The 24,385-nt window shown below is 35.9% G+C and overlaps 1 protein-coding gene across 1 annotated transcript in view; it reads right to left on the bottom strand.

Moving 5' to 3' along the window:
- Positions 1-24,385, bottom strand: part of Dync2h1 (dynein cytoplasmic 2 heavy chain 1) — a 169,353-nt gene that overhangs the window by 60,600 nt on the left and 84,368 nt on the right. The window contains exons 64-72 of the mRNA XM_042674847.1: positions 22,202-22,300; positions 19,245-19,368; positions 16,084-16,247; positions 15,594-15,713; positions 14,988-15,122; positions 11,950-12,093; positions 6,380-6,469; positions 3,793-3,858; positions 188-238 (exon numbers count right to left, since the gene is read on the bottom strand). Coding sequence (XP_042530781.1) covers positions 188-238; positions 3,793-3,858; positions 6,380-6,469; positions 11,950-12,093; positions 14,988-15,122; positions 15,594-15,713; positions 16,084-16,247; positions 19,245-19,368; positions 22,202-22,300 — 993 coding nt within the window. The remainder of the gene's footprint in view (positions 1-187; positions 239-3,792; positions 3,859-6,379; positions 6,470-11,949; positions 12,094-14,987; positions 15,123-15,593; positions 15,714-16,083; positions 16,248-19,244; positions 19,369-22,201; positions 22,301-24,385) is intronic.

Raw genomic sequence — 24,385 nt, 5'->3', positions numbered from 1 at the left:
TAATATTCTCAAAAATTGGATGTTTTCAAGGTAAAAAAAATGCACCAAAAGTATATCAAATAATATGGCAGCAAAGGCTAGGACATACTGCTCAAATGTATAATTTCAGTAATAATTTTGAAAGCAAATTATAGTTCATGAGCCTAAAGCCAGAGCACTTTCATGAAATATTGACATTTTAACTTACAGCTTTCCGTAACATATCTCCAACAACCACACCTGTAAATGTGTCCCACTCCTGTTGAATACAAATATGAACACAAAGAATATAAGAATACTAACCAATCAATAGAATTACTTTAATTTTCCTAAAAGATAACTTACCATACAGATCCTTTCTAAGAACATGGGGAGAGTAAAGGGAGGGTCCTCACACATTCCTACTTCTAGAATTTTAACGTTACAGGACTACATCCACTTATCATTATCAAATATTAATGAAATCTCCATAGGAATAATTTTATTAGAAACAAAGGTATAACTACATTCTATGTGCTACCCTGACCACCTAAAATGTGAACATTATTTCATATCCTATTCTTTTCTTGTTTTGTTTTTTTTATCAAAATACCATACAAAGGGGTTACAATTACATGAGCAAGGTAATGAGTACATTTCTTATCAAGCATTGTTCCCTCCTCCTTTGTTTCCCTTACCAGACCTTCCCACCTCCCTCTCTCTCCCCGCCCTGGGCCAAAGTTGTAAAGTTCGTTTTTCGACATAACGTCTTCTACATCTCATTGTTGCAATGGGTCCATCTGTATCCCTATTTAAATGATTTGTTTTTTCCCTTCCCCTCCACAAATTATACCAACATCAAATACAGTGAAAACAGGGGTTATACTGTGGGGGAGGGACATACAAAGCAACAAAGAAATATTTTATAAATATGTTAGAAACAATAGCAAGAAAGAAAAAACATTTGAGTCCTTATCTTCGCCTAACATCAACTTATCTGACCATTTCTCCTTGTCTCAGACATATACTAGTTATTGCAAATAAGGGAAACCATGGGACCTATGTTTCTTTGGGCCTGGCTTACTTCACTTAATATAATTCATATCCTATTCTTTACTAGCATATAAGCAGTAAGGTACACCAAACATTTAAAATTAGTCAGGCATTGGTGGCTCACCCTTGTAATCTTAGCTATTGAGGAGGCTGAGATCTGAAGATCTGTCTGTAACCCAGGCAGAAAAGTCCATAAGATTATTATCTCCAATTAACCACCAGAAAACCAGAGGCCCTGTGGCTCAAAGTAGTAGGGCACTAGCCTTGAGCAAAAAAGCTCAGGGACAGTGCCCAGGCTTGAACTCAGGTTCAAGCCTCATGACTGACAGATGAAAAAGGACAAAGAGGTCCAGGTAGTTAACTATTCTTATATACTGGAATAAGATTGGTATTAATTCTATTTTTAGCCACAGGATCTAGAATAATCCAGTGTCAAGGACTCAAGTGAGTGTGTTGTTCACTCTGGGACTCTGCTATTTACAGAATAAAACTCCCATTCTATTTGTCACATAGTGGTCAGCAAACAAAGCTTAAGAGCAGTATGGAAAAACTACTAAAAATCCTATTCCCTGCTGCCACCCATCCTAGCCACCTATTTTTCCTATTGGATTTATGTAGCTACATGTAAGTAAAATAGGAAAGATTACTACTAAAATATATTAGAAAATGCTTTCTTTTTATTATTTTTTATTTTTATTATTTTTTCCAAGTGCTAATTTAATATTCCAAGAAGAAAAAAGTCGGAAACGTAAGATTTTATACTATTTTTATTATTTTTTCCAAGTGCTAATTTTTATTACTATTTTTATTATTTTTATTACTATTTTTATTATTTTTTCCAAGTGCTAATTTAATATTCCAAGAAGAAAAAAGTAGGAAACGTAAGATTTTAATACTACATGAAACATACTGATAATAGTTTAAAATTCTATAGAAGGGAATTCATCAAAGTTAACAGTGGACACAAAAGGAATCAAATGAACAAATTCAGGATAAACAACCCAAGGGAGACCAGAGCAAGGAGACTAGAGAAAAAGCAAGAGTTCGCACAGATTGTGAGTGGTCTGCTTGCTTTTCCCTACTGAATGAGGGTACTGAAAAGACAGTCACAATCTGATCAGGCACACTTACAGGCCACTAGGTCAAGCTGTGCTGATCTTATAACAATGACGAAACCATGAGAAAAATCACTTGCAAAAAAAATTTTTTTTTATTAGAAGCAGACCAGAAATGAATTAGGTCCAGGTCAAATGAGTGTCTCACAGCAGCCTAGCATGAGGCTACAGGCAGAGAAGGCACATGAAGTAATATAAACCTACGGACCCCAGAAAGCTTCCTACAACTTCTGTCCTGGGCCTTGAAATCAGGACCTGGATGCTATCACTGAGCTTTTTTGCTCAAGGCTGGCACTCTACCAGTTAAGCCACAGCTCCACTTCTGGCTTTCTGGTGGCTGACAGAACAGATCAAGAAAATGTGGTATATATACACAATGTAATTCTATGCCTCCATCAGAAAGAATGGCATTGCCGCATTTGTTAGGAAATGGAAAGACTTGGAAAAAATATTAAGTAAGCCAGGCCCAAAGAAACATAGGGCCCATGGTTTCCCTTATTTGCAATAACTAGTATATGTCTGAGTCAAGCTAGAAAAGGTCAGATAAGTTGATGTTAGGGAAATGAACCCCAAGATAAGTATTCAAATGTTTTTTTTCTTTCATGCGATTGTTTCTAACATATTTATAAGATGATTTCTTTGTTGCTTTGTATGTCCCTCCCCCACAGTATAACCCCTGCTTTCTCTGTATTTGATGTTGGTGTAATTTGTGGAGGGGAAGGGGGAAAACAAATCGTTTAAATAGGGATACAGGTGGACCCACTGCAACAACGAGATATACAAGTCGTTATATCAAAAAACGAACTTTACAACTTTGCGGGGCGGGAGGGGAGGATTGGGGGGGTTGAAAAGTGATGGGAAGGGGAAACAAAGGAGGAGGCAACAATGCTTGATAAGAAATTTACTCAATGGGCTGGGAAGGTGGCTCAGTGGTAGAGCGTTTGCCTTGCATGCCTGAGGCCCTGGGTTCGATTCCTCAGCACCACATAAGCAAAAAGAAAAAAGTCAGAAGTGGCGCTGTGGCTGGAGTGGTAGAGCGCTAGCCTTGAGCTGAAGAGCTGAGGGACAGCGCCCAGGCCCAGAGTTCAGGCCCCACAACTGGACCCAAAAAAAAAAAAAAGAAATGTACTCACTATCTTGCCCGTGTAATTGTAACCCCTCTGTACGATATTTTCACAATAAAAAAAACAAAGAATTTCTTGGACTTTCCTACCCTGAATGGCTTCAAACCACAATCCTAAAATCTCAGCTTCTTGAGTAACTAGAATTACAGGTACAAGCCAGCAGCGCCTGGCTCACCTTGTGACACTCAGAGGAGGTAATAATGTAGTTGTGTACCCAACACATCTCACTTTTTACAATTTTATGTCCCATTGGTGGACCAGGAAAATAAGAAGGCTAACTTCTGAAATCCTGTGCTCACAGGTCTACATTCAGTAAAACTAGACAGCTAAGTTACTGACATTTCTTTCCTTGCCATCATTCTGGAATACTGTGTTCATCAGCAGAAAGATAAACCAGAAAACAGTTATCTTACCCTAATTTCTAAATAAATGATTAACAGGTTAAAACACAATTTTTAGCATAAGACAATTTGAAATCTAATGAAAAATTCACTATTACCAAATTTGTATGTAACTCCAAAATCTTCTTCAATCAGACTTACATTTTCTTGAAAAAGTTCAGGATGCATGCCTCGAACAAAATGCAAAGCAAACATCAACTGGTCAGCCTGCAAAGAATAATAGATAAAAAACTATATATATATATATATATATATTATATATATTATAAAATTATATATTCTGTTTTCATAGAATCTAATTTTATCAATGAGTAGTCTTATCAATGATTATTCATGTTATATCTATATAGAAAAAATACTTCTGAGTTGTAAGATGGATGAGACAGAGTTAGTGATGCTACCTAGAGAAAGTGCTAAGCTAAAAAACTAAGTTACTAGCCAGATAAAACTAGCAGTTTTCAATCAGTCATAACTAACCAAAACCACCACTGCAAAGGTTTAAATGTATGAATGACTACATGTAATTAGTGTTTTCTCCTGCCTAAAGACAAGAAATTGTTGTGAGCTCTTTATTTTGCCCTTAATAAGTCTTATCAACTGAGCCCAAACAATAAATAGTGCTACCATCCATGTGTTATTTTTTACAGAATGGAAATAAACTTCAAATATAAGTAAGCTTAGAAAAATTATCAGATGACTCAATATCTTATAGTAAGAACACAGAATCAAAAACAGGTGTATCAAGAAAGGTATAGAAGCAGCATTGGCCCAGGCTTAAAATCCTTGCTACTTGGGAGGATGAGATAGAAGGATCAGAGTGCAAAGCCAAACTGGCCAAAAAGTTCATGAGACCCCAAGCATTCCCTTCATACCATGTGAGCTATCTTCTGAGATGATACTTCTCAAAGGGAAATGAGTAAGAGTATCTCCTCATGCTTCTCCCAACCCTGCCCATACTTTCACTTACCATAGCTGGAAACCTAACAAGATATTCCACTGTTTTCTATCAATCCCAAACAACAAACTGAAGTGAAGATGTTATGTGTAGAGGTACTTGTATATGGTTTTATAACAACTATAAGGACCAGGAACACCAAATGTGTAATTTGTCCTGTAATTTTTTTATGATACTTAGGGAACTAAAAACTTCTGATCTTTTGATGGAAAACCAGTGGCATAGCTAATAATCTAAACAAACTGCTGGACAGCTTTCTCTATTCAGTTTATTAAAAGGACTAAATGTTCTGTTACAAAACAAGTCAATCATTTTTCTGTTCTAGGTCAACTTGCTTTCAGTTCTCTGTGACCTGAATATTGATATCCCTAGTTTGTCTCCATTTCAAGAGCCTGTTGTGGCCATACTGCTGTCACCAACACAACTGAATCAGCATGAGACGAACCCTGGCAGGCAGTTTAATGTTACGCTGATTGCTGAAAACCCAAAAGAGTTTTCACAAAAATGCAAAATTGTTCCCGCCTCAGAAAGCTTATAGTGCTGTCTTGAGAAACATATCTCATTGCTTTATGATTAGTGTGCTTTCTGAATTTTATTCATGATGGAAACTGGAATGCTGAATTCTGCACAGGTTTAATGTTGCTAAAAAGAAATGAATTCCACCATCAATTAAAACACATGTGAAGAACTGTAAGCCACACTTTTTAAAAATGATTTTCCACTAGTCACAACAGAACTGTATTCCTCAAAATAGGTAAAGAAGAACTCCAACTGAACACCAAGACATTAAGTTAAGCCTTTCATGAATTCTCCTATTGGAAAAAAACTGCTCCATTTAGCCTAAGTCAATTTTTTTTTTGTCTTTTCTTTTTTGGTACTGGGGATCGAACCCAGGACGTTATACTTGCTAGGCAAGTGCTTTGCCACTGAGCTACATCCCAGCCCAGTTCAAATGTATTTTTAAAAGATAAAGTAACTTCAAAGAAGTAGCACTTACTACCCTCTATTGACATACTAGGTTATCTTGCTATTAAACACTTAGTCTTCCCTAATTGCATTATTAAATATATGACATAAGATTTAAATCTCACTAGAAAAGATATTTTATTACAATAAATAAAACAAATATGTAAACTGAAATACAGGTTTGAAGTAATCAGAAAACTAATCAGAATAGTTAATAATCTATAGAATGAATACAACATTTATATTATTTTTATATTTAAAATATTTTTATTTTTATTTGGGGGGGGCACTTGAACTCAGGGCCTGAGTACTGTCCTAGAGTGCTTTTTCCCCAAGGCTAGTGTTCTACTCCTTGAGCCACAGCTCCACTTCTCTTAAAATACTTTTTGAGGACTGGGAAGGTGGCTCAGTGGTAGAATGCTTGCCTCGCATGCATGAGGCCCTGGGTTCGATTCCTCAGCACCCCATAAACAGAAAAAAGCCAGAAGTGGACGCTGTGGCTCAAGTGGTAGGGTGCTAGCCTTGAGCTAAAGAGCTGAGGGACAGCACCCAGGCCCAGAGTTCAGACCCCACAACCAACAAATAAATATATATTAAAATTAAAATTAAAAAATTGAAAATATTTATTTATAGCACATTCCCTTTCCAATGAATTTTAAATAACATAAATGCACCTCTAAAATATTTTAGTGTAATGTTCTTATAAATGAAATTTAAAAAGCATTAAATATACTATTGGTGAGACTGTAAACACTGCAAGAAATCAAGGATCTAGTAAGATTTTGTATTTAAAAATATGCTTCTTACCTTAAATAGACAACGGCATATATATTCATACACCATATGTTTTAATGAGCTGATAAGAGACTGGATTCTCTGTTCTGTACTTTCAGAATCCTATAGATTATAATTTGAAAATTAAAAACTTGTATTTACAAATTTTAAATACTTTAAAGGTATTTCATAGCTTAATTATTCTTATCAAAACAGTTCTGGCACTTAAAGCTGATTCTGGAATAAATTTCTTTGTCCAAAAAACCCAGAGGACTAAATAAATGCATCAATCTTATACACTAATGTGACATTAAAAGACTGATGTCTTTTTTTCTCTTGTTTAGGAAGTGCTTGGGGTTTGAACTCTGGGCCCTGTACTTGCTAGGTAAGTGTTCAACTGGTTAATTTTTCTGAAATATATAAGATTAAGAAATGAAAAATCACATACCAAAAGAATATACTTTGATTCTTACAGCATTAAAATCCATAGGTACTTCAAGCTGGGAATAGGCTATTTTAATTACATTAACTACCAACCCCATCCTAAAATAACATTTCTAAAAGCATCTTGTATTTTTTTTCATCCTCAGTATAAATCTTAAACTGTTCCCTTCAGGTTCAGTAAGAATTAACAATAATTTTAAAACTACTTTAATAAAGCTCACCCCTTAGGCTTTTTTAAAAAAAAATATTTTCTTGTAAAGATGCTGTACAGTTACAGTTCCATCAGTAAGATAATGAGGTTACAGTTACATCAGTAAGATGAGTACATATCTTGTCGAGCATTGTCAACCCGTCCTTTGTTTTTCTCCTATTATCCCCTCCTCACATACTCTTCCCCTCTCTAAAGTTGTAAAGCTCATTTCCAACATAGTGTCTTGTGACTATCATTGTTGCAAAGGGTCATCCTGTGTCCTTGTATCAACACTTTGTTATTGCCTTTCTCCTCTCCAAATTAGATAAATGTATATACAAGAACTCTCTAAGTTTTTTAAAGCTGAATTAATACTTGTGTTATACATGCTTGCCATGATTGGAAAGGATATCACTAATGGCTATTTTCTTCGAGTAAGAAAAACTGCTTGAGATAGGAATGGAGGAAAGGAAGGTTGCATATGTTGATCTTTCCTCTAAATGTGATGGGACTTCTACATCTCATTTTAGGAAACATTTGAAAAAGATGAATCTTACAAAGTTCAAAATTACATCTAGACTAAATTTGCTTGCTTTTTTGTGATTATTATTAAGAAAAAATCCCCAGTAAAATACTTTTAATGGTTCAAAAAACACCTCTAGAATTAGCAGTGAATTGGTATAAAACATTGTATGCATTCAGATGCATCAAGACTTGTCTAGCCATGTAGTAACTTGTTCAAACCAGGAGAGTTGGTCGGTCATTTCCAGAAAACAAATACACCTCCTTATTTTCAAGAAAAATCACATGTGAAATTGAAATTCAGGTTTAATAAAATAGTACTCTATTGTAAAATGGACTACCAAATCTAAAAGTTCCAGATTATCAAAACACTTGGGTAGTTCTTACGCCATATATTTAGTCATATTAATTTTTGACATTAATTCATATGTGCACACAATTACATATGCAAGTATACACAAGACTTATTTTATGGCTATATCATTTATGACGGAACTATTGTTCTGGAGGAAACTCTGAAACAGTGAGAAACTAGTATGTTTATTAAGCTTATTTGAACTGCTAACCTCTTTATTCATTCTTATACCAGTTTATATGAGCCTTTTTTTTGGGTGGGGGTCCGGTTGTGGGGCCTCAACTCTGGGCCTGGGCGTTGTCCCTCAGCTCTTCAGCTCAAGACTAGCGCTCTATCACTTGAGCCACAGCACCACTTCTGGCTTTTTTCTTTTTGCTTATGTGGTGCTGAGGAATTGAACCCAGGGCCTCATGCACGCAAGGCAAGCACTCTAACACTGAGCCACCTTCCCAGCCCCTATATGAGCCTTTTTAAGAACTATTTTTTTAACCAAAGAGTAATTAAAAATGAACTTACCAACAAATGCTTTCCAATTTTCAATATGAAAAAATAGGCAAAAAGTACTATTTTCAGTTGTATTTGTTAGTACAGTGAATCAGAAGTATGACCAATCACATATTATGAACTAACCTCAGACTTAACCTAATTTCTATGTCTTTTGTAAAAATGTTTCACCAGTACAATATTACAAATGGTTTGGTTCAACATACTTAACTTTTAATACACTTTAAAACTAAGGACCACAAAAATTTCCATCATTTTCTAGCATCTTGAAATATAGGATCTGTCCAAAGAAAACTAAAACTTCACACTGAAGAAATGTTTTTCTCATCCAAAACTAATTTTAAAAAACAGCTACTACTTTAAGTGAAATCTGTTTTATGCAAATATTTATGAGGATGGATAAGAATGTTTAAAGAGTGACACTGATCAAGATACATTGTATTCATAAACGCATTCATGCACATTGTATTCATGCAATGTATTCATAAACTGCTTTGTTTAATGGCAACTCTTTTGTGCACAACTTAAAAATAATATTTTGAAGGGAAAAGGTAGATAATACTTATAAAATACTTATAACACAGAGCAAAGGATTAACATCCTTAATATATATAAGCATGTCTTAAAATTTCATTTTTGAGATATTAACAAAATATAAAAGGAAAAACATAAAAGGAAACATAAAACATAAGAGGAAAAAAAACAGTTCACCAAAGGAAAAAATGAAAATGTCAAATACCTGGGCTCTGGTGGAGGGGAACCTATCATTTCTAAGCTGTTGGAAAACACAATACCCAAACTCTTTTCTACACTTCCATCAAGCCTTTCTTTCAGAAAGGCTTCAATCTGAATAAAGTGTCACTGTCTAAGTCAGCACAAGATAGCAGATACAATACTGACCTAAGACTAGGAAAGAAGGTGAGTATTTGGTGCCTCAAGGAAGTGCATGTGAGACTGTAATACATTGTAAACATATGAGAAAATGTAACATAAAATTTCCCATGTGTGCTAATGCCAGATAATCTGTGTTGTCAGATGTTTAAGTCCACAGTGCCAGCCGCCAAGGCCCTGTATTCCAGGCAGCCAGTAAGTGGAGTACCTGCCCCTTTCACACTCCCTCAGTTTCCACTGGAGCCCAGTCACTGTGAATTATGGTCAAACCATGTGGTATACTAACAAAATTTCTGACATGAGCATTAAGTGTTTTTTAATATACATATTTTATTGTAATGATACTGTACAGAGGGGTTATAGTTACATGAGTAAGGTAATGAGTACATTTCCTATAGAGCATTGTTACCCCCTCCTTTGTTTTTCATGAGCATGAGTGCTTTAAATCTGCCAACTTTAGGGGCTGAGAAGGTGGCTCAGTGGTAGAGTGCTTGCCTTGCATGGCTGAGGCCCTGGGTTCAATTCCTCAGCACCACATAAGCAAAAAGAAAAAAGCCGGAAGTGGCACTGTAACTCAAGTGGTAGAGTGCTAGCCTTGAGCTGAAGAGCTGAGGGACAGTGCCCAGGCCCAGAGTTCAGTCCCCACGACCAGACCCAATAAAATAAATCTGCCAACTTTAGTAGCAATATTATACTCAGTAAATATATCCAATATACTATCTATACAAAGTTAAAGTATTTAAAATTTTTGAAGGTTTATATTCATTGTCATGGAAGTTGTCCATAACATACTGTCTTTTTAAATTATAGCATCACACATTTTGGCTAACTTGATTTGTTATCCTGTAATACATTCTTCTTTCCATCAGAACATAAGCTTATAAAGGTTATGGATATTGCCATGTCCCACTGTAGAACAGTACTTAGTGTATATTACAGACTCAAAAAAATTAAATAAAAAACAGGTACCTTTACACCTTAATGAATCCTTCATAGGGTTTTGTTTTGAAGGTTGTGGGGCTTGAACTCAGGGCCTGGACACTATCCCTGAGCTCTCTTGCTCAAGGCTGGCACTCTACCACTTTGAGCCACAGTGCCACCTCCAGTTTTCTGCAGAAGAGTCTCATGGACTTTCCTGCCTAGGTTAGCTTTGAACCTCGATCTTCAGATCTCAGCCTCCTGAGCAGCTAGGATTACAGGCATGAGCCACCAGTGCCTGGCTTCTTTGGTGTATTTAACAACTATACACTGCTTGATTTATTCTTAAAATATAAATTGCTATCATTTGGGTAAATGCCCAGAAGTAGGATGGCTGGTTCATAGGGGAGCTCTATGTGTAGTCTCTTGAGGAACTTCCACGCTGCTTTCCAGAGTGGCTGAACAAGTTTACACTCCTACCAAGAGTGCAGTAGGATTCCCTTTTGGCCACATCTCCTCCAGCATCTGTATTATAGCCATTCTAACTGGAGTGAGGTAGAATCTCAATGTTGTTTTGATTTGCATTTCTTTTATGGCCAGAAAAGTTGAGCATTTCTTCATGTGTCTATTGGCCATTCTTACTAAAGCTACCAGCACAACTATGTTTATCCCAGTATTATTCATCATAGCTAAGATATGGAACCAACCCAGACGCCCCTCAGGAGATGAATGGATCAAGAAAATGTAGTGTGTGTATATATACATACATGTATATATACATATACATATATACGTGCATATATATGTATACATACACACATATATGCATATATACTCATGTATATATATGTATATGTAATATACATCTATATATACAATATACACAATGAAAATCTATGCTTCCATCAGAAAGAATGTCACTGCCTCATTTTTTAGGAAATAGAGTTGGAAAACATCATATTAAGTGAAATAACCCAGACCTAAAGAAATATAGGTCCCATGGTTTCCCTTATTTGCAACAATTAGTATACATCTAAGATAATCTTATCAGATGAGCAGAAAAGCTCAAAGCTACATACATATGACCATGTAAGATGATGCTAAGCAAAATGAACCCCAAGATACGGACACAAGAGGTTTTTCTTTGTTGTTGATGTTTTGTAATGTACTATGTGATTTTTTTGTTTTTGTTTTTGTATGTTCTTCATCCTATGGTATGTATATCCCCTGTTGTCAATGTATTTGATTTTGGCACCCTGCATCTTGTATGTACATTTATCTAATTTGGGGAGGGGAAGGGGAGTAACAAAATGCTGATACAAAGACACAGGATGATCCATTGCGACAATGATACTCACAAGACACTATGTTGGAAATGAACTTTACAGCCTGTGGGGTGGGGAGGGAGTTTGGGGGGGGGGGGGGTAGGTGGAGAAGGGAAGGGATAGTAGGAGAAAAACAAAGGAGGGGGTAATGATGTTCAGCAAGAAATATACTCATTACCTTACTCATGTAACTGTAACCCCTCTGTACAGCATCTTTACAATAAAATAAAATCTATCTATCTATCTATCTATCTATCTATCTATCTATCTATCTATCGTTGCCATTCCCCGAACAGTTTATTATGAGTAAGATAAAATTAAAGAACTAAATTCTCTTAAATACAGTTTAAGAGTGGGCTTTGGAAGTATAATCCTCTGTAAGTTTGCTCAGGAACGTATTAATGAACTACCTCAGTGATCTGTCTAACGCAACTACAGAGTAACAACAGCTTACCTGTTTGTTCTGCAAAGCTCGTTGGAAAATTCGGAGAAATGAAGCCAAACTAAAGCGGTACATGTTATTAATTTTGGACAAGTCAGAGATAATGAAATACATCTTGCTGGCACTCTCAGCCAGGGGAAGGTAGGCATCCCGTTCCTGTGCATCATTGGTGGAGAGGGAAGAAAAAAAAAAACACACATTAGAATTGGAGCTTTACTGCCACCTACAGGTATATGCATGGTGATGCACATATCTAGCCACGGTACACATACAACAAATCAAAATGACAAAAACCAAAAAACTGCAAAGAAATAGCTTTGTAAAAATATTATTTTCTTATGCTAGTTCTGAGGCTTGAATGCAAGGGCTAGGTGCTGTTTCTGAGTTTTACTGTTCAAAGCTAGTGCTCTACCACTTGAGCCATAATTGTACTTCTGGCTTTTTGGTGGCTAATTGGAGGTAAGACTCTCATGGACTTTCCTCCCCAGAGTTGGCTTTGAACTGTGACCCTCAGATCAGCCTCCTGAGTAGCTAGGATTATAGACTCAAGCCACCAGTGCCTGGCTGTTCCTTTATTTTTATATGAAGCTGAAAACAACATATGTCTTAGTCCATTCTGGCTATTTTAACAAAATGCATTCTATTGGTTCTACTTACAAATAGAAATCTATTTCTCCCATTTCGGGAAGCTTACACATCCAGTTAAGACAGTTACAGAGTTGGTATCTACTGAGGCCTATTCTCTGGTTAAAAGGCACAGTCATTCCTGCCAAATCCTTACATAGAAGGTGCAAACAAGCTCCCTCAGCCTTCTTTAGAGATGGCAAAGGTCCCATTTACCCTCATGAACTCGTTACCTCCCAAAGGCCCACCTTTTCATACTACCACTGTGGGAATTAGGTTTGAACATGGGGTAGGGGGTGGGTATTCAGACTGAAGGAATTTATTTTAAGTATTTTTCTACCTTCACATGATAGAGCTACAAATAGTTCAGATGGATCTTAATTAGGATCCAGAGTATTTATGGAAAGAGGGTAAAATGGAATAACAGCAAGCAGTTGGGGGTCAGAGATGAGCTGATACAGTTTCAGATTAGTATCAGTATCAGTATTATTAGTATCTGTTTAGGTAAGGCAAGATAGTAAGGCAGGGTGGGCTTGGCGGCTCATGCTGGTAATCCTAGGTACTCAGGAAGCTAAGTTATAAAGGATCACAGTTCAAAGCCAGCCTAGTCAGACAAATCCAAGAGACACTTATCTCAAATTAACCAGCACTGGAGGTGTGGCTCAAGTGACAACCAGTCATGAGAATGGCACTCCTACACTATCCTTGAAGAAAAAACAAATGCCAGGGTCTTTCATTCTGACTAAAGGTAATGAATGAGAGAAACGGGAACATCACAAGATTAATGGCCTCAATGTTCTGAGTGAAACTAAGAGATTCTCCATACTGTGGAGATAAAAGCACTGGGATTATAAATATGACACTGGTAAAATATCAATGTCTGCTAAGTAAGACAAGGCATAGAGAGTTCAAAATGCTTTTGGCAGAAAATTACCATTACGACATCTGCCATGTTCATCTTTGGAAGGGAAGAGGGAGAGCTGAGCTGGAATCAGGCTATAAATTTGCTATTTTTCTGGTTTCCATAGAGACTTCTCCCCAAAAAGTAGAAATAAATAAGTCTAACCTTTGTACTATAAATTACTAGGAAAAAATTGGAAAAGTTTCTAGAGGAAACGGGAAAAATCTAAAGCATGTCAGAGAGCTTAAGTCAATCTGGAGCCTAGAAATTCATATGAATAGTAATTTCTCTGGCTATCCAATAAAGCTCAGTAACTACAGTATAGAAAAAGACATAGTACAATGATACTAGATCAAAACTTTGCTAAAGGAAACATCAAAAGAATAAAGCAAGAAGGATTTAAAGCCATTTGTAAGAAACTGGTTCAGATCATCACACTAGTAGGATCCATTTATAAACACTATTTATTTGCCTTAAGAGAATTTCCAGCTGAGTGTGGCAGCATACACCTATAATCCCAGCATTCAAAAGGCTGAAGCAGGAGCATCATAAGTCTCAGGCCAGTCTGGGCTACACAGTGAGAGATGAGGAAATATCTGAGGTACATAGCAAACTGCTCCCTCAAAAAGGAAAAGGAAAAAGCAGGAGGAAAGTAGGGCTGACGGGCAGGCAGGCATGCCTTAAGAGTGGTGGAAGAACTTTGAAAGAGAAAGGGCCGAATGGGAAGGGCCTTCAAAAAGAATCGTGGGGGCCTGCTCTTTTCTTATCTTTCCTCCACATCCCAGTCATAACAGTAGTATCATCATATACCACTGCCATGCATGGTCTCATTCCAAGCCCCAAAGCAATGGGGCCAAGTAATTCTGGAATGAAACATCCAAAACTCCACATAATCCTCTTCTGTTTTTAAGTTAATTTACCGCAGTTATTTATTACAGTAATGAAATGCCAACTAACCACCAAAGATGATCTCTACTCTCATATGCGTTCAATGTATTTGTGTTTAATTTCAGTAAAAAGTTTAGCTCTACCTTAGATAACACAGTGGCAGCATTCAGTAGAAACTACTAGGGTATATGATCTGCAGTCTTTGTTCTCAAGGTACCCTACATCTTAACTGTTCTCTATAATAACAAGAATCAACCTTCAGACTCTGGGGCTTTGAATCTTTTTTTTTTTCTTTTGTCTGTCATGAGGCTTGAACTCTCGGCCTAAGTGCTATCCCTCAGCTCTTCAGCTCAAGGCTAGCGCTCTACCACTTGAGCTACAGCGCCACTTCTGGTTTTCTGGTGGTTTATTGGAGATAAGAGTTTCACAGACTTTCCTACCCAGGCTGGCTTTGAACCGCGATCCTCAGATCTCAGTCTCCCGAGTAGCTAGGAATATAGGCATGACCCACCGGCGCCTGGCTGAATCTTATTTTTTAACATAATTTTTTCCCCTGACTATGTGATTCTACCTTTTCTAACATAGCAGCTTTGTGTTTTTTAAACCTAACATAATACCACAAGAAAGAAATAATTACTTGATCGAGGGAAATCTGGAGATTGTAAGATTCTTTAAGCGAGTCTTGAATAAGTGCACTACTGGCTTTTGTCTGATTCAAAGATTCAATCAAATCCTTATTTGCCAAAATATTGCCTTGAGATGTTGCAAGTGTCTGTAGAAAAAAATTAGCAAAAATTTGCAATACAAATTAAAATAACCAATTAAATGAAGACCATAATAGCTATCATTAATGTGAAGATTATTCTACATGACTTTCAACATTTTCTAACCTTGAATATGTCTACTGTGATAAAGTATAGTGTTTTATAATACCATATCATACCAAATTATTAAATAACACTAACTGTATCCATCTAATAAAACTTTTAAAAAAACTACATAGTTATAGGTTCAATCACAATTTCATGCTTTTAATGTTTTGTGAAATTCTAAATATATAATAATGAAACAATGAAGAATAAAGAATTAGCTGTTTAAAATTTTCATTTTATATTATTTTCTGTTGAAATTTTGAAATTCTACAAAAATCAACTATTTTGAAGTTGCTAAGTTTTTAAAAAGCATTTTTATATTTATTAAAGAAAAAGTAATATGAAAAAAATTCCAAATAGTTCAATTTTACCTCTAAAAGAGATTCCTCAAGTTTGGCCAACTGTATTTTCTTATCTTCTTCCTGTTGTAATAGTTTTGTTTTTTGCTCCTCTAAATCAGGCTTTTCATGCTGAATTGTTAAAGCCAAAAGCTTAAGAAAAAAAAAAAAGATATTCTAGCCAATAAAGTTTAAAGTTGCAATTTTCACAAATTCGTTTTACCATTAAAAAAAACATGCTGATCTTAATCTCTATGAAACATTGCTCTCTCAAATTCTACCATTCTATAAAGTCATAGACTGGCAAATGTGATTCCTATTAGAAAAAGCAGCAATTTGAGGCTAGCATCAAATGTATAAGTCTCATGCAGCTGGTAATAAAACAAGCCTCAATAACATGCTTGCAAGTTTATTTTCAAAATCAGGGGTTTGCATAGTAAGCAGTTTAACCAAGTGGCTTTACACTATAAAGTTCACAAAAATACAAAATATTCCAGGATGAACAGTAACTGATTTTTCATACCTGCCCTCGTAACCCACTTCTCGTTGTTGTGAAGTTAACCTCAGTAACGATGGAAGCTGCATCTGGTGGAATGAAGGGGTTTGGGCTTCTTGTTGATAAAAAAAGACGAAATTCTTCATTGTAGTCAATAATTTTGTCACCTATTTGTACCACATAACGTGGCCCTATATAAAACACACAAACATATATATATATATATATATGTACATATACACACATACACATACACATGATTAGTTGGCCTGAATCTTCGTGTTACATGCTGCTTAAAAGTAGGACAAAAAAAAAGGACAAAAAACAAACAAACAAAAAAAAAAAGTAGGACAAGTATTTTTAAAATAAGCTTTCTTTTTGTGCCCTAAATTCAGGGCCTAGCAATCTTACTAAACTTTCTTGCTCATGGCTTGGGCTCTACTACTTGAGCCATTTTAGTGGTTAACTGGTGATGTAGTGGAATTTTCTGCCCATACTGGCTTCAAACCTCAACTCTCATATCTCAGCCATCTGAGTAACTAGAATATAGGTATGAGGTACCCAGTGACCAGCATTATAAGCTTTTAATACTGTATTTAACACAAAACTTAAGGTATATGATACTGTTCAGCAGAATGCTCTATTAGTCAGCATGTGCATAATGAGAGTGGACAAGTTTCATGAAAAAGTCTCTGGAACACTGAAGCATCAAAGGAATATCTGTGATAGTACAGTTCTACTATTAATTACTAACTATAAGAGGAGTATTATAGATGACAAAAATAGACTCTCAATCATATATTATATTCTATGTCTAAATTCATTGTCTAGAAGTATTTATTGTGCTAGTATTTAACATGTAAAATACATAGTGACAGAAATCTAGAGATATCAAAATATAAGTAATTGCATTATCAACAAATTAAGAGAAGACAGATTTATTTTGTTTAACTAGTCTTGCCATCTCTCATTTCCACTAGAGAAATAGTCCATTGGTAACATCAGAGCCTTCATGATTCAGTCATGGACAAAACCCACCAGCTGGCAATCAGGCTTTGAAGGTACACAGGAGCTTTAGGGGACATTTCAGATTAGCAGTCACAAGAAATCCTATTTTCCATTTCTTTAGGGACCTCCATAATATATTTCCATAATGACTGCTCAAATCTACAACCCCTCTGTCCCTTTTTGTCTATTCTCTTGCCAACATTGTTATCTTGGGCATTTTGTCATAACAACAAAACTGACTCACACTACCCACACATCATAAAACTATCAGCAATCTTACATTCCTTGCAGCATTATCTGCAATAGACATAATACACAATGACTTAAGTGTTCAGTAATGGAAAAATAAAGAAAATTTAAAATGGAACACTATATAGCCATAAAATGGGCATTCTGCTATTTGCTACAATTTAAATAAGCATAGTAGACAGTATATAAAGTAAAATAACCTACACACAGAAAGAAAATTATGTCATAATCTCACTTATATGTGGAATCTAAAGAATCTAAGAGAAAGAGCATGAAGAAGCTCTTAGCCTTGTGGGGTAAGTGCTAACACACAAATGCTGAGTGCTATCCACACAATGACCTGCTTACAAAGCTGGCCCATAATCAAAGAATGCAGAAACATGGATTTGGAAAGAATTCCAAACATTCTCAGAACTGATTAAAAAATGACTAATAATTGTATAGAATGGAAGAAAGACAGCCTCTTCAGTAAATGGTGCTGGAAAAATTGGTTAACTACTTGTAGAAAACTAAAGCTAGATCCTTATATATCATCCTGCACCAGAACCAACTCCAAATGGATCAAAGACCTAGGAGTCAAAGCAGACACTCTGAAATCATTACAGGATGGAATAGGAGAAACCCTAGGTCTCCATAGCACAGGCCAAAATTTTCTTAATAGAGACCCAGAAACACAACAAATCAAAGAAAGGTTGGACAAATGGGATTGCATGAAGCTGCAGAGCTTCTGCATGGCAAAGGACATAGCTAGCAAGATCAATGGAAAGCCCACGGATTGGGAGAAGATCTTCACTGGCCATACAACAGACAAGGGTCTCATATCTAAAATATACCTGGAACTCAAAAAATTAAATCCCCCAACAACAAATCTTCAAAGAAACAGCTGCCCAATAAATAAGTGGGCTAAAGATTTAAAGAGAAACTTCTCTGAAGAGGAAAGAAGGATGGCCAATAGACACATGAAGAAATGCTCAACCTCCCTAGTCATATAAGAAATGCAGATCAAAACAACACTGAGATACCACCTCACCCTAGTTAGAACGGCTATAATCAAGAACTCTAATAACAGATGCTGGAGGGGAGATATACAAGTAGTTATGTCGAAAAACAAACTTTACAACTTTGGCGGGGGGGGGGGGGGGGGGGGGGAGGGGAGTATGGGGGATGGTGGGGAGGGATGGAAAGGAGAAACAAAGGAGGAGGCAACAATGCTTGATAAAAAATGTACTCATTATCTTGCCCATGTAACTCCTCTGTATGGTATTTTCATACACAAAAAAAAAGTTAATTGTGCCTAAAATTTTTATATGTAATGTGGGTTATGTTAAATTCCTATTTTTCTTTGGGAAATTTTGCTATGAGTTAGGAAGTGTGCTTATATAATCAGTCTCCAATAAAACAGAGTTTTAATGAGCCTCTTTCATAACCAACATTTACACGTGTTGTCACAACTTGTTTCTGAGCTAGCAGATGATCAAGAACAGTGTGTGCTTTGTGGTTTCCTGCTCCCCCACCCCTCCAGCCCCAGTACTCTGTTGCTTGGAGAACTGAGCTGTCCTGTGACTCCCCCACAGAGGAATTCTGAAGGCTCAACCTTCACAACTTTGGAGTTTTAAAAGAGGCACTATTACCCTCTTCACTCCAATCACAATTAAGAGAGACCTAAGACCATTAGCAAAGAGAAAAGGCTAAGAGATAGGGAAATATTTTTAATAATTCAAAAGGACTAGACCAAGAAGTGAAGTAAACCGAGCCCAGCTCAGAAAATATAAAAGCTATTTTGAGTCTTTAATTCCTATATCCTGCATGAGGAGCAGGTAATGTTTCTTTGCCTTTTCTCTTTCTCCTAATTTTAAACCTCTATTACACCAAAATAAATCCTTGATAAAACTTGATGAAAAAAAGAAAAAGGCCCTCTCTTGAATATTTACCTTGAGCAACAAGATCTCGTCTCAACAATGGATAGAGGACAGGCTCAACACCATCCATCTCTTGTATAATAAGGGTTTTTCCAAAACGTACTGCTAACTCAAGAGCTGTAATAAAGTTACTATCCTATTGGAATAAAAAAAGAATATATATTAATACATATTTATTATCTCAATCCTTAGATCCTTAAGAGATAGTGAATGAAGATACTAACAGAAATAATATGACTAGAAATAATTCTATGTACTTGATGGTGCTGACTTATTTTAATTGAATTATTCTAAATTTCTAACTTAAAAATACATAAACAAATATTACACATATTTACTGTATCAAAAAAGAATCTGCCCTCTTCAACTTGTATATGTACAGTAAAATATGAGAATCATATGTATAACCCATTGAACCATTCTTGGCATACATCCTAGTACTGGGAAAAAAAAGGGGAAAAAAGCCAGACTCTAGTGGCTCATACCTGTAATCTTGAGATTTTAGGTCTGTGACTCACACCAGCCTAGGCAAGAAGAGTCCATGAGACTCTTATCACCAATTAAACACACACCTACATACATACATACACATACACACACACACGCAGACTGTGGAGCAAAAACCTCAAGGGCAGAGCTCAGGTCCTGAGTTCAAGTCCTAGAGAACTGGTGTGTACATGCTCACACATGTGTGTGTATGTGTGTGTGAGCATGAACATGCATGAGGAGAGAGAGAGGAGACAGAAAGGATAGAGGGAGAGAGAGAGGCAGAGGAAGAGAAGAAAGGCAGAAAGGGGGAAAGGGAGAAAGGGGGAGGGGGAGATAGGGAGATGGGGGAGAGAGAGGAAGAGAGAGGGAGAGATGGGGAGAAAAGAAAAAGTAAAAGGGAAAAGAGATAAGGGAAAAGGAGAAGAGAAAAAAGGAGAAGGGAAAAAGCAGAATGGGGAGATAAAAAGCACAAGGGAAAAGGGAACAAACAGGGCCTTGGAACACAAAAGGGCCTTGGAAGGGGCAAGAAAGGAATTTTAACAAGTTCTGTCAGTGGGGTAGGTACCAGTGGGGAGAGGGGTAAAAGCAAGCAAACAGGGTGAAGTCCATGTACTTTATAAGAAAATAAAACCTGTGGAAATTGTTTTAAGAAGAGTTCAAAATGAGGGAGAATGAGTAGAGGATACTGTATGCATGTACATAAATATCACAATGAATCCCACTGTAGAACCAATCTGTTTAAAAAAATGTAAATAGCAGAGCTACAGATATTTTCATCTTCCACATCTGGAATGTACATAACTACTGTGTAATAACTGTATCTCAATACAAAGTCTATTCTTGAATTTTCTACTATAGTTATAAATTATTTCAAAAATAAAATGTAAATGCTACATACAATACTAATAGTATTGTATGTTTTCTTGTGACAGGTTTAAATAATTTTGAAAAGAAGCTTAGGCAAAATGTTAAAACCAATCAAGAATTTTGAAGTGGTCTGGCAAAAAAAAATCAATTTTCATCTTTGTTCCAGACTTTTATGTAAGGTAGGAAAAAATGTAGCATTCGGGATAATTAAGATCTCATATTACAAATCATAAATGGGATTATAAACATGTACTCTATACCAATAATTTGGTCAGCAACACCTCACATATACAACAGTGGCACAATAAGATTAAAATAGAGCTAAAAAAAACCCTAATGGCTAGGACACAGTGGCATTAGTAACACTGGTCACTATGCTAATTCAAACCACCTAACCAACCTGCCAGGATGCATAGGCATGGCACACACAAGCCCGTACAGCACATAATACTTGATGATCACCAATGAATGTGTCATTTTATTTTCATTACACTGAATTTTTGAGTGTTCTTGTACTTCTGAAAAATGGTTTACTACCAAACATACTCAGGCCAGTCCTTCAAGAGTTGCTCCAAAATAAAATATAACAGATCACAAGTCGTATGTGTTCCTGCCCATGAAGCTCTCTTACCCCAAGATGTTGATGATTCTGAACTTTGTAGGCCTAGGTCAAGGTAAGCATTTGTTTTAGAAAAATAAGCTTATAAAATAAGGACATAAGAACATCTTTTGTAAAATTGTACAATGGGTATTTTAAACTTTATTACAAGTCTGTAAGCTAAAAAATTAAAAGTTACATTTAAAAAGTTATTGTAGCAGGGCACCAGTGGCTCATGCCTATAACCCTAGCTACTCAGGAGGCTGAGATCTGAGTACTGCGGTTCAAAGCCAGCCTGGGCAGGAAAGTCATGAGACTCTTATCTCCAATAAACCATCAGAAAACCAGAAGTGGAGCTGTGGCTCAAGTGGTATAGGGCTCATCTTGAGCTGAAGAGTTCAAGAACAGCACCCACACCCAGAGTTCAAGCCCCACAGTGACAAAAAAAATGTTATTGTGAGCTGATTAATTTCTTATTGAATAAAAGAGTAACCTAAACACACAATGTTCACAGTTTCCAACTATGCTCAGTTGTATCCTAGGCCTTCATATATTAATACGAATATATGCATATATTGTGCTTAAATATATTTAATGATGCATGTAAATGTATTTAGTAATGGATACATATATATAAGAAATATAAATATGTGAAAAGGCAAGAGGTGTTTTGATTTTCCCATAACTCTATCTCTACAGTACCTTATTGTCATTAATTGTAATTGTGAAAATGTTTATCTTTCTAACTTAATAGAGTGTTATCTTCAGAAGAAAATGAACAGTGACTATTATCAAATCCAGTAATAGATCAATGCCTAGAACCAAATAAATGTTCTTATTCCTTTTTATATAAATTAGAAAATGGAAGCTCAGAAAGTTCCATTTCTTCCATAGATCCCACCCCATGTAAGTAACAGGGCTCAGTCTTGAATCTGTTTCCTGATTATAGGCCCAGAAAAGTTTTTACTGTTAGATGCTATTTGTAGTTAAGATCTAAAGTAGAAGTATTACACACCTGCTGATTAATAACTTCCAACCGTGAGTCTTTCAAATGTGTCTTTAACCATTCTGTAGCTTGGGAAGAAGGATCTATAAGAAATGGGCACACTCGACTCTAGTTTTTTTTAAAAAAAAGAAAGCAATTAAACAATTAATTTGAAATAAATGCACAACTACAAGGAAGAACACAGTATGGTTTATATCTGAACCATAACCACAGTTACAAACTTTCAATGACTATACGAACTAATATTAATTCAGAAAGTGAGTATAGTCCCATTGACCATACAATAACACAAAAATATATATTAACAACATGCTAAGCAAGAGCTCTAGTTTTATATCCATGCCACATGCATTATTCTGTTTGGCTTCCCAAATACATATCAAACTATTTATAATTTCACATATCCTTTGGTTGAGTAAATCATTAAAATTTATCAATTTACATTTTAACACAATTTCATCTAAGTGTTATAGGTTAAAATCTAATGCGCAAGAAACTAAATTCATTCAGACTGTCCTGTGCTTGTTAAACTCTAAGGCAAACAGAAAGTTTAGAGAGCAGTAGAAATGTCTTACATATAATAGTACTCAGCAGGGGCTAGGAAGGTGGCTCAGTGGTAGAGCGCTTGCCTTGCATGCCTGAGGCCCTGGGTTCGATTCCTCAGCACCACATAAGCAAAAAGAAAAAAGCCGGAAGTGGTGCTGTGGCTTAAGTGGTAGAGCACTAGCCTTGAGCTGAAGAGCTGAGGGACAGTGCCCAGGCCCAGAGTTCAGGCCCCATGACTGGACCCAAAAAAAAAAAAAAAATAGTACTCAGCAAACAAAAGAAGCCAATTTCATGTAGAAAATATGTAGCACATGTGTAATAAATTTAGAATTTACCTAATCATCACTAGTAAATCTGATTTAAACAATGCACTGTTTTCAAATCATTTGCAAAATGTATGAATTGTATAATTTAATAAAAATGTATCAATTGTAGATTACATATACATATATAAATATATATATGTATATTGCTATAGAGGTAAGAAAACACCCATGGAAACATCAGGCCTGGAATATACCTAATGGGAGCACATGCTATTTCAGGAACATTTCAAGAAGGAATATCTGCCCTATAGATGAAGAACTGTTGATGAACAACACTGTTTAGAACTGCTAACCCCTATGACACCTCATGTTAAAACAGCTTTACTATAGTTTTCCTATGCAATATTACTGTATGATCTTGGCCTAGCATCTGTTTCTAGATGTTTCACTTCCTGATCCATTATGTATGTTGTTCCTAGCCAAGTTTTATGGTTAGTAAATAGCCTTGTAAACATTACATTAGTTTCACTTCTAATTTACATTTCCTAATTCTCATGTTGCTTAACTAACTACAAAAATAACTACTTTAAAATTTGAAAAGTTCTTACCCATGATTGCATACCAATGATCTGATGCAGTTTAAGAAAATAAAGAAGGTTTGAAACTGTATTTTTAGCAAGGAAAAGAGTTTAACAAATTCAATGGTACTTTGATTTCATCTTATATCTCTCTAGAAATGCTTACATAAAACTTCTCTGATGCAGTTTATCTCTGTACCGTGTAGTTATGTTTAAATAAAAATTGTACAATTGTAAAATGTAGTTATGCTTAAATAAAAATTGTAATATATTTTAATTGATGAGCTTTCATTCATCCATTCCATTATTCATGCATTCATTCATTCACTCATGCATTTACTCTTCTACCTGTGTTAGATATTAGCTACAGGAATATTGAAAGTAGTACAGAATTCTCTTACTCCCAATGACTTCATGCTCAATAAAGCAGCAAAAGGGACAATTTCATGCTACTGAAGGGTGACTGGGAAGGTGGGCCACTAAGAAATACTTCAAGCCAAGCCAAGCAAGATTAGCAAGGCAAAGAAGCAAACAAAGCATTTGGGAGTAAAAACAGCACAACAGGGAGAGGAAATAACAAGCTTGGAACTTTTGGAAAACTGTAGTTTTTTGTCACAGGTAGATTTAAAAGTATGATCAAAGGTGAGGCATAAAAAGTCAAAAGTAAACTCAATTCTGATCTGTTCTGAAGAGCTTTGCCCTTAGCATGTACTAAGTGTACAAAATGGGGGGTTTCCACACATGCATAATATGTATTTCAATTAGATTCATCATTCTACTAACCTTTCTTATCTCCCTTCCCC

This window comes from Dipodomys spectabilis, unplaced genomic scaffold (assembly GCF_019054845.1).
Source record: "Dipodomys spectabilis isolate Male_0828 unplaced genomic scaffold, ASM1905484v1 ptg000023l, whole genome shotgun sequence".
Lineage (NCBI taxonomy): Eukaryota > Metazoa > Chordata > Mammalia > Rodentia > Heteromyidae > Dipodomys > Dipodomys spectabilis.
This window is presented reverse-complemented; position numbering and strand designations above follow the sequence as displayed.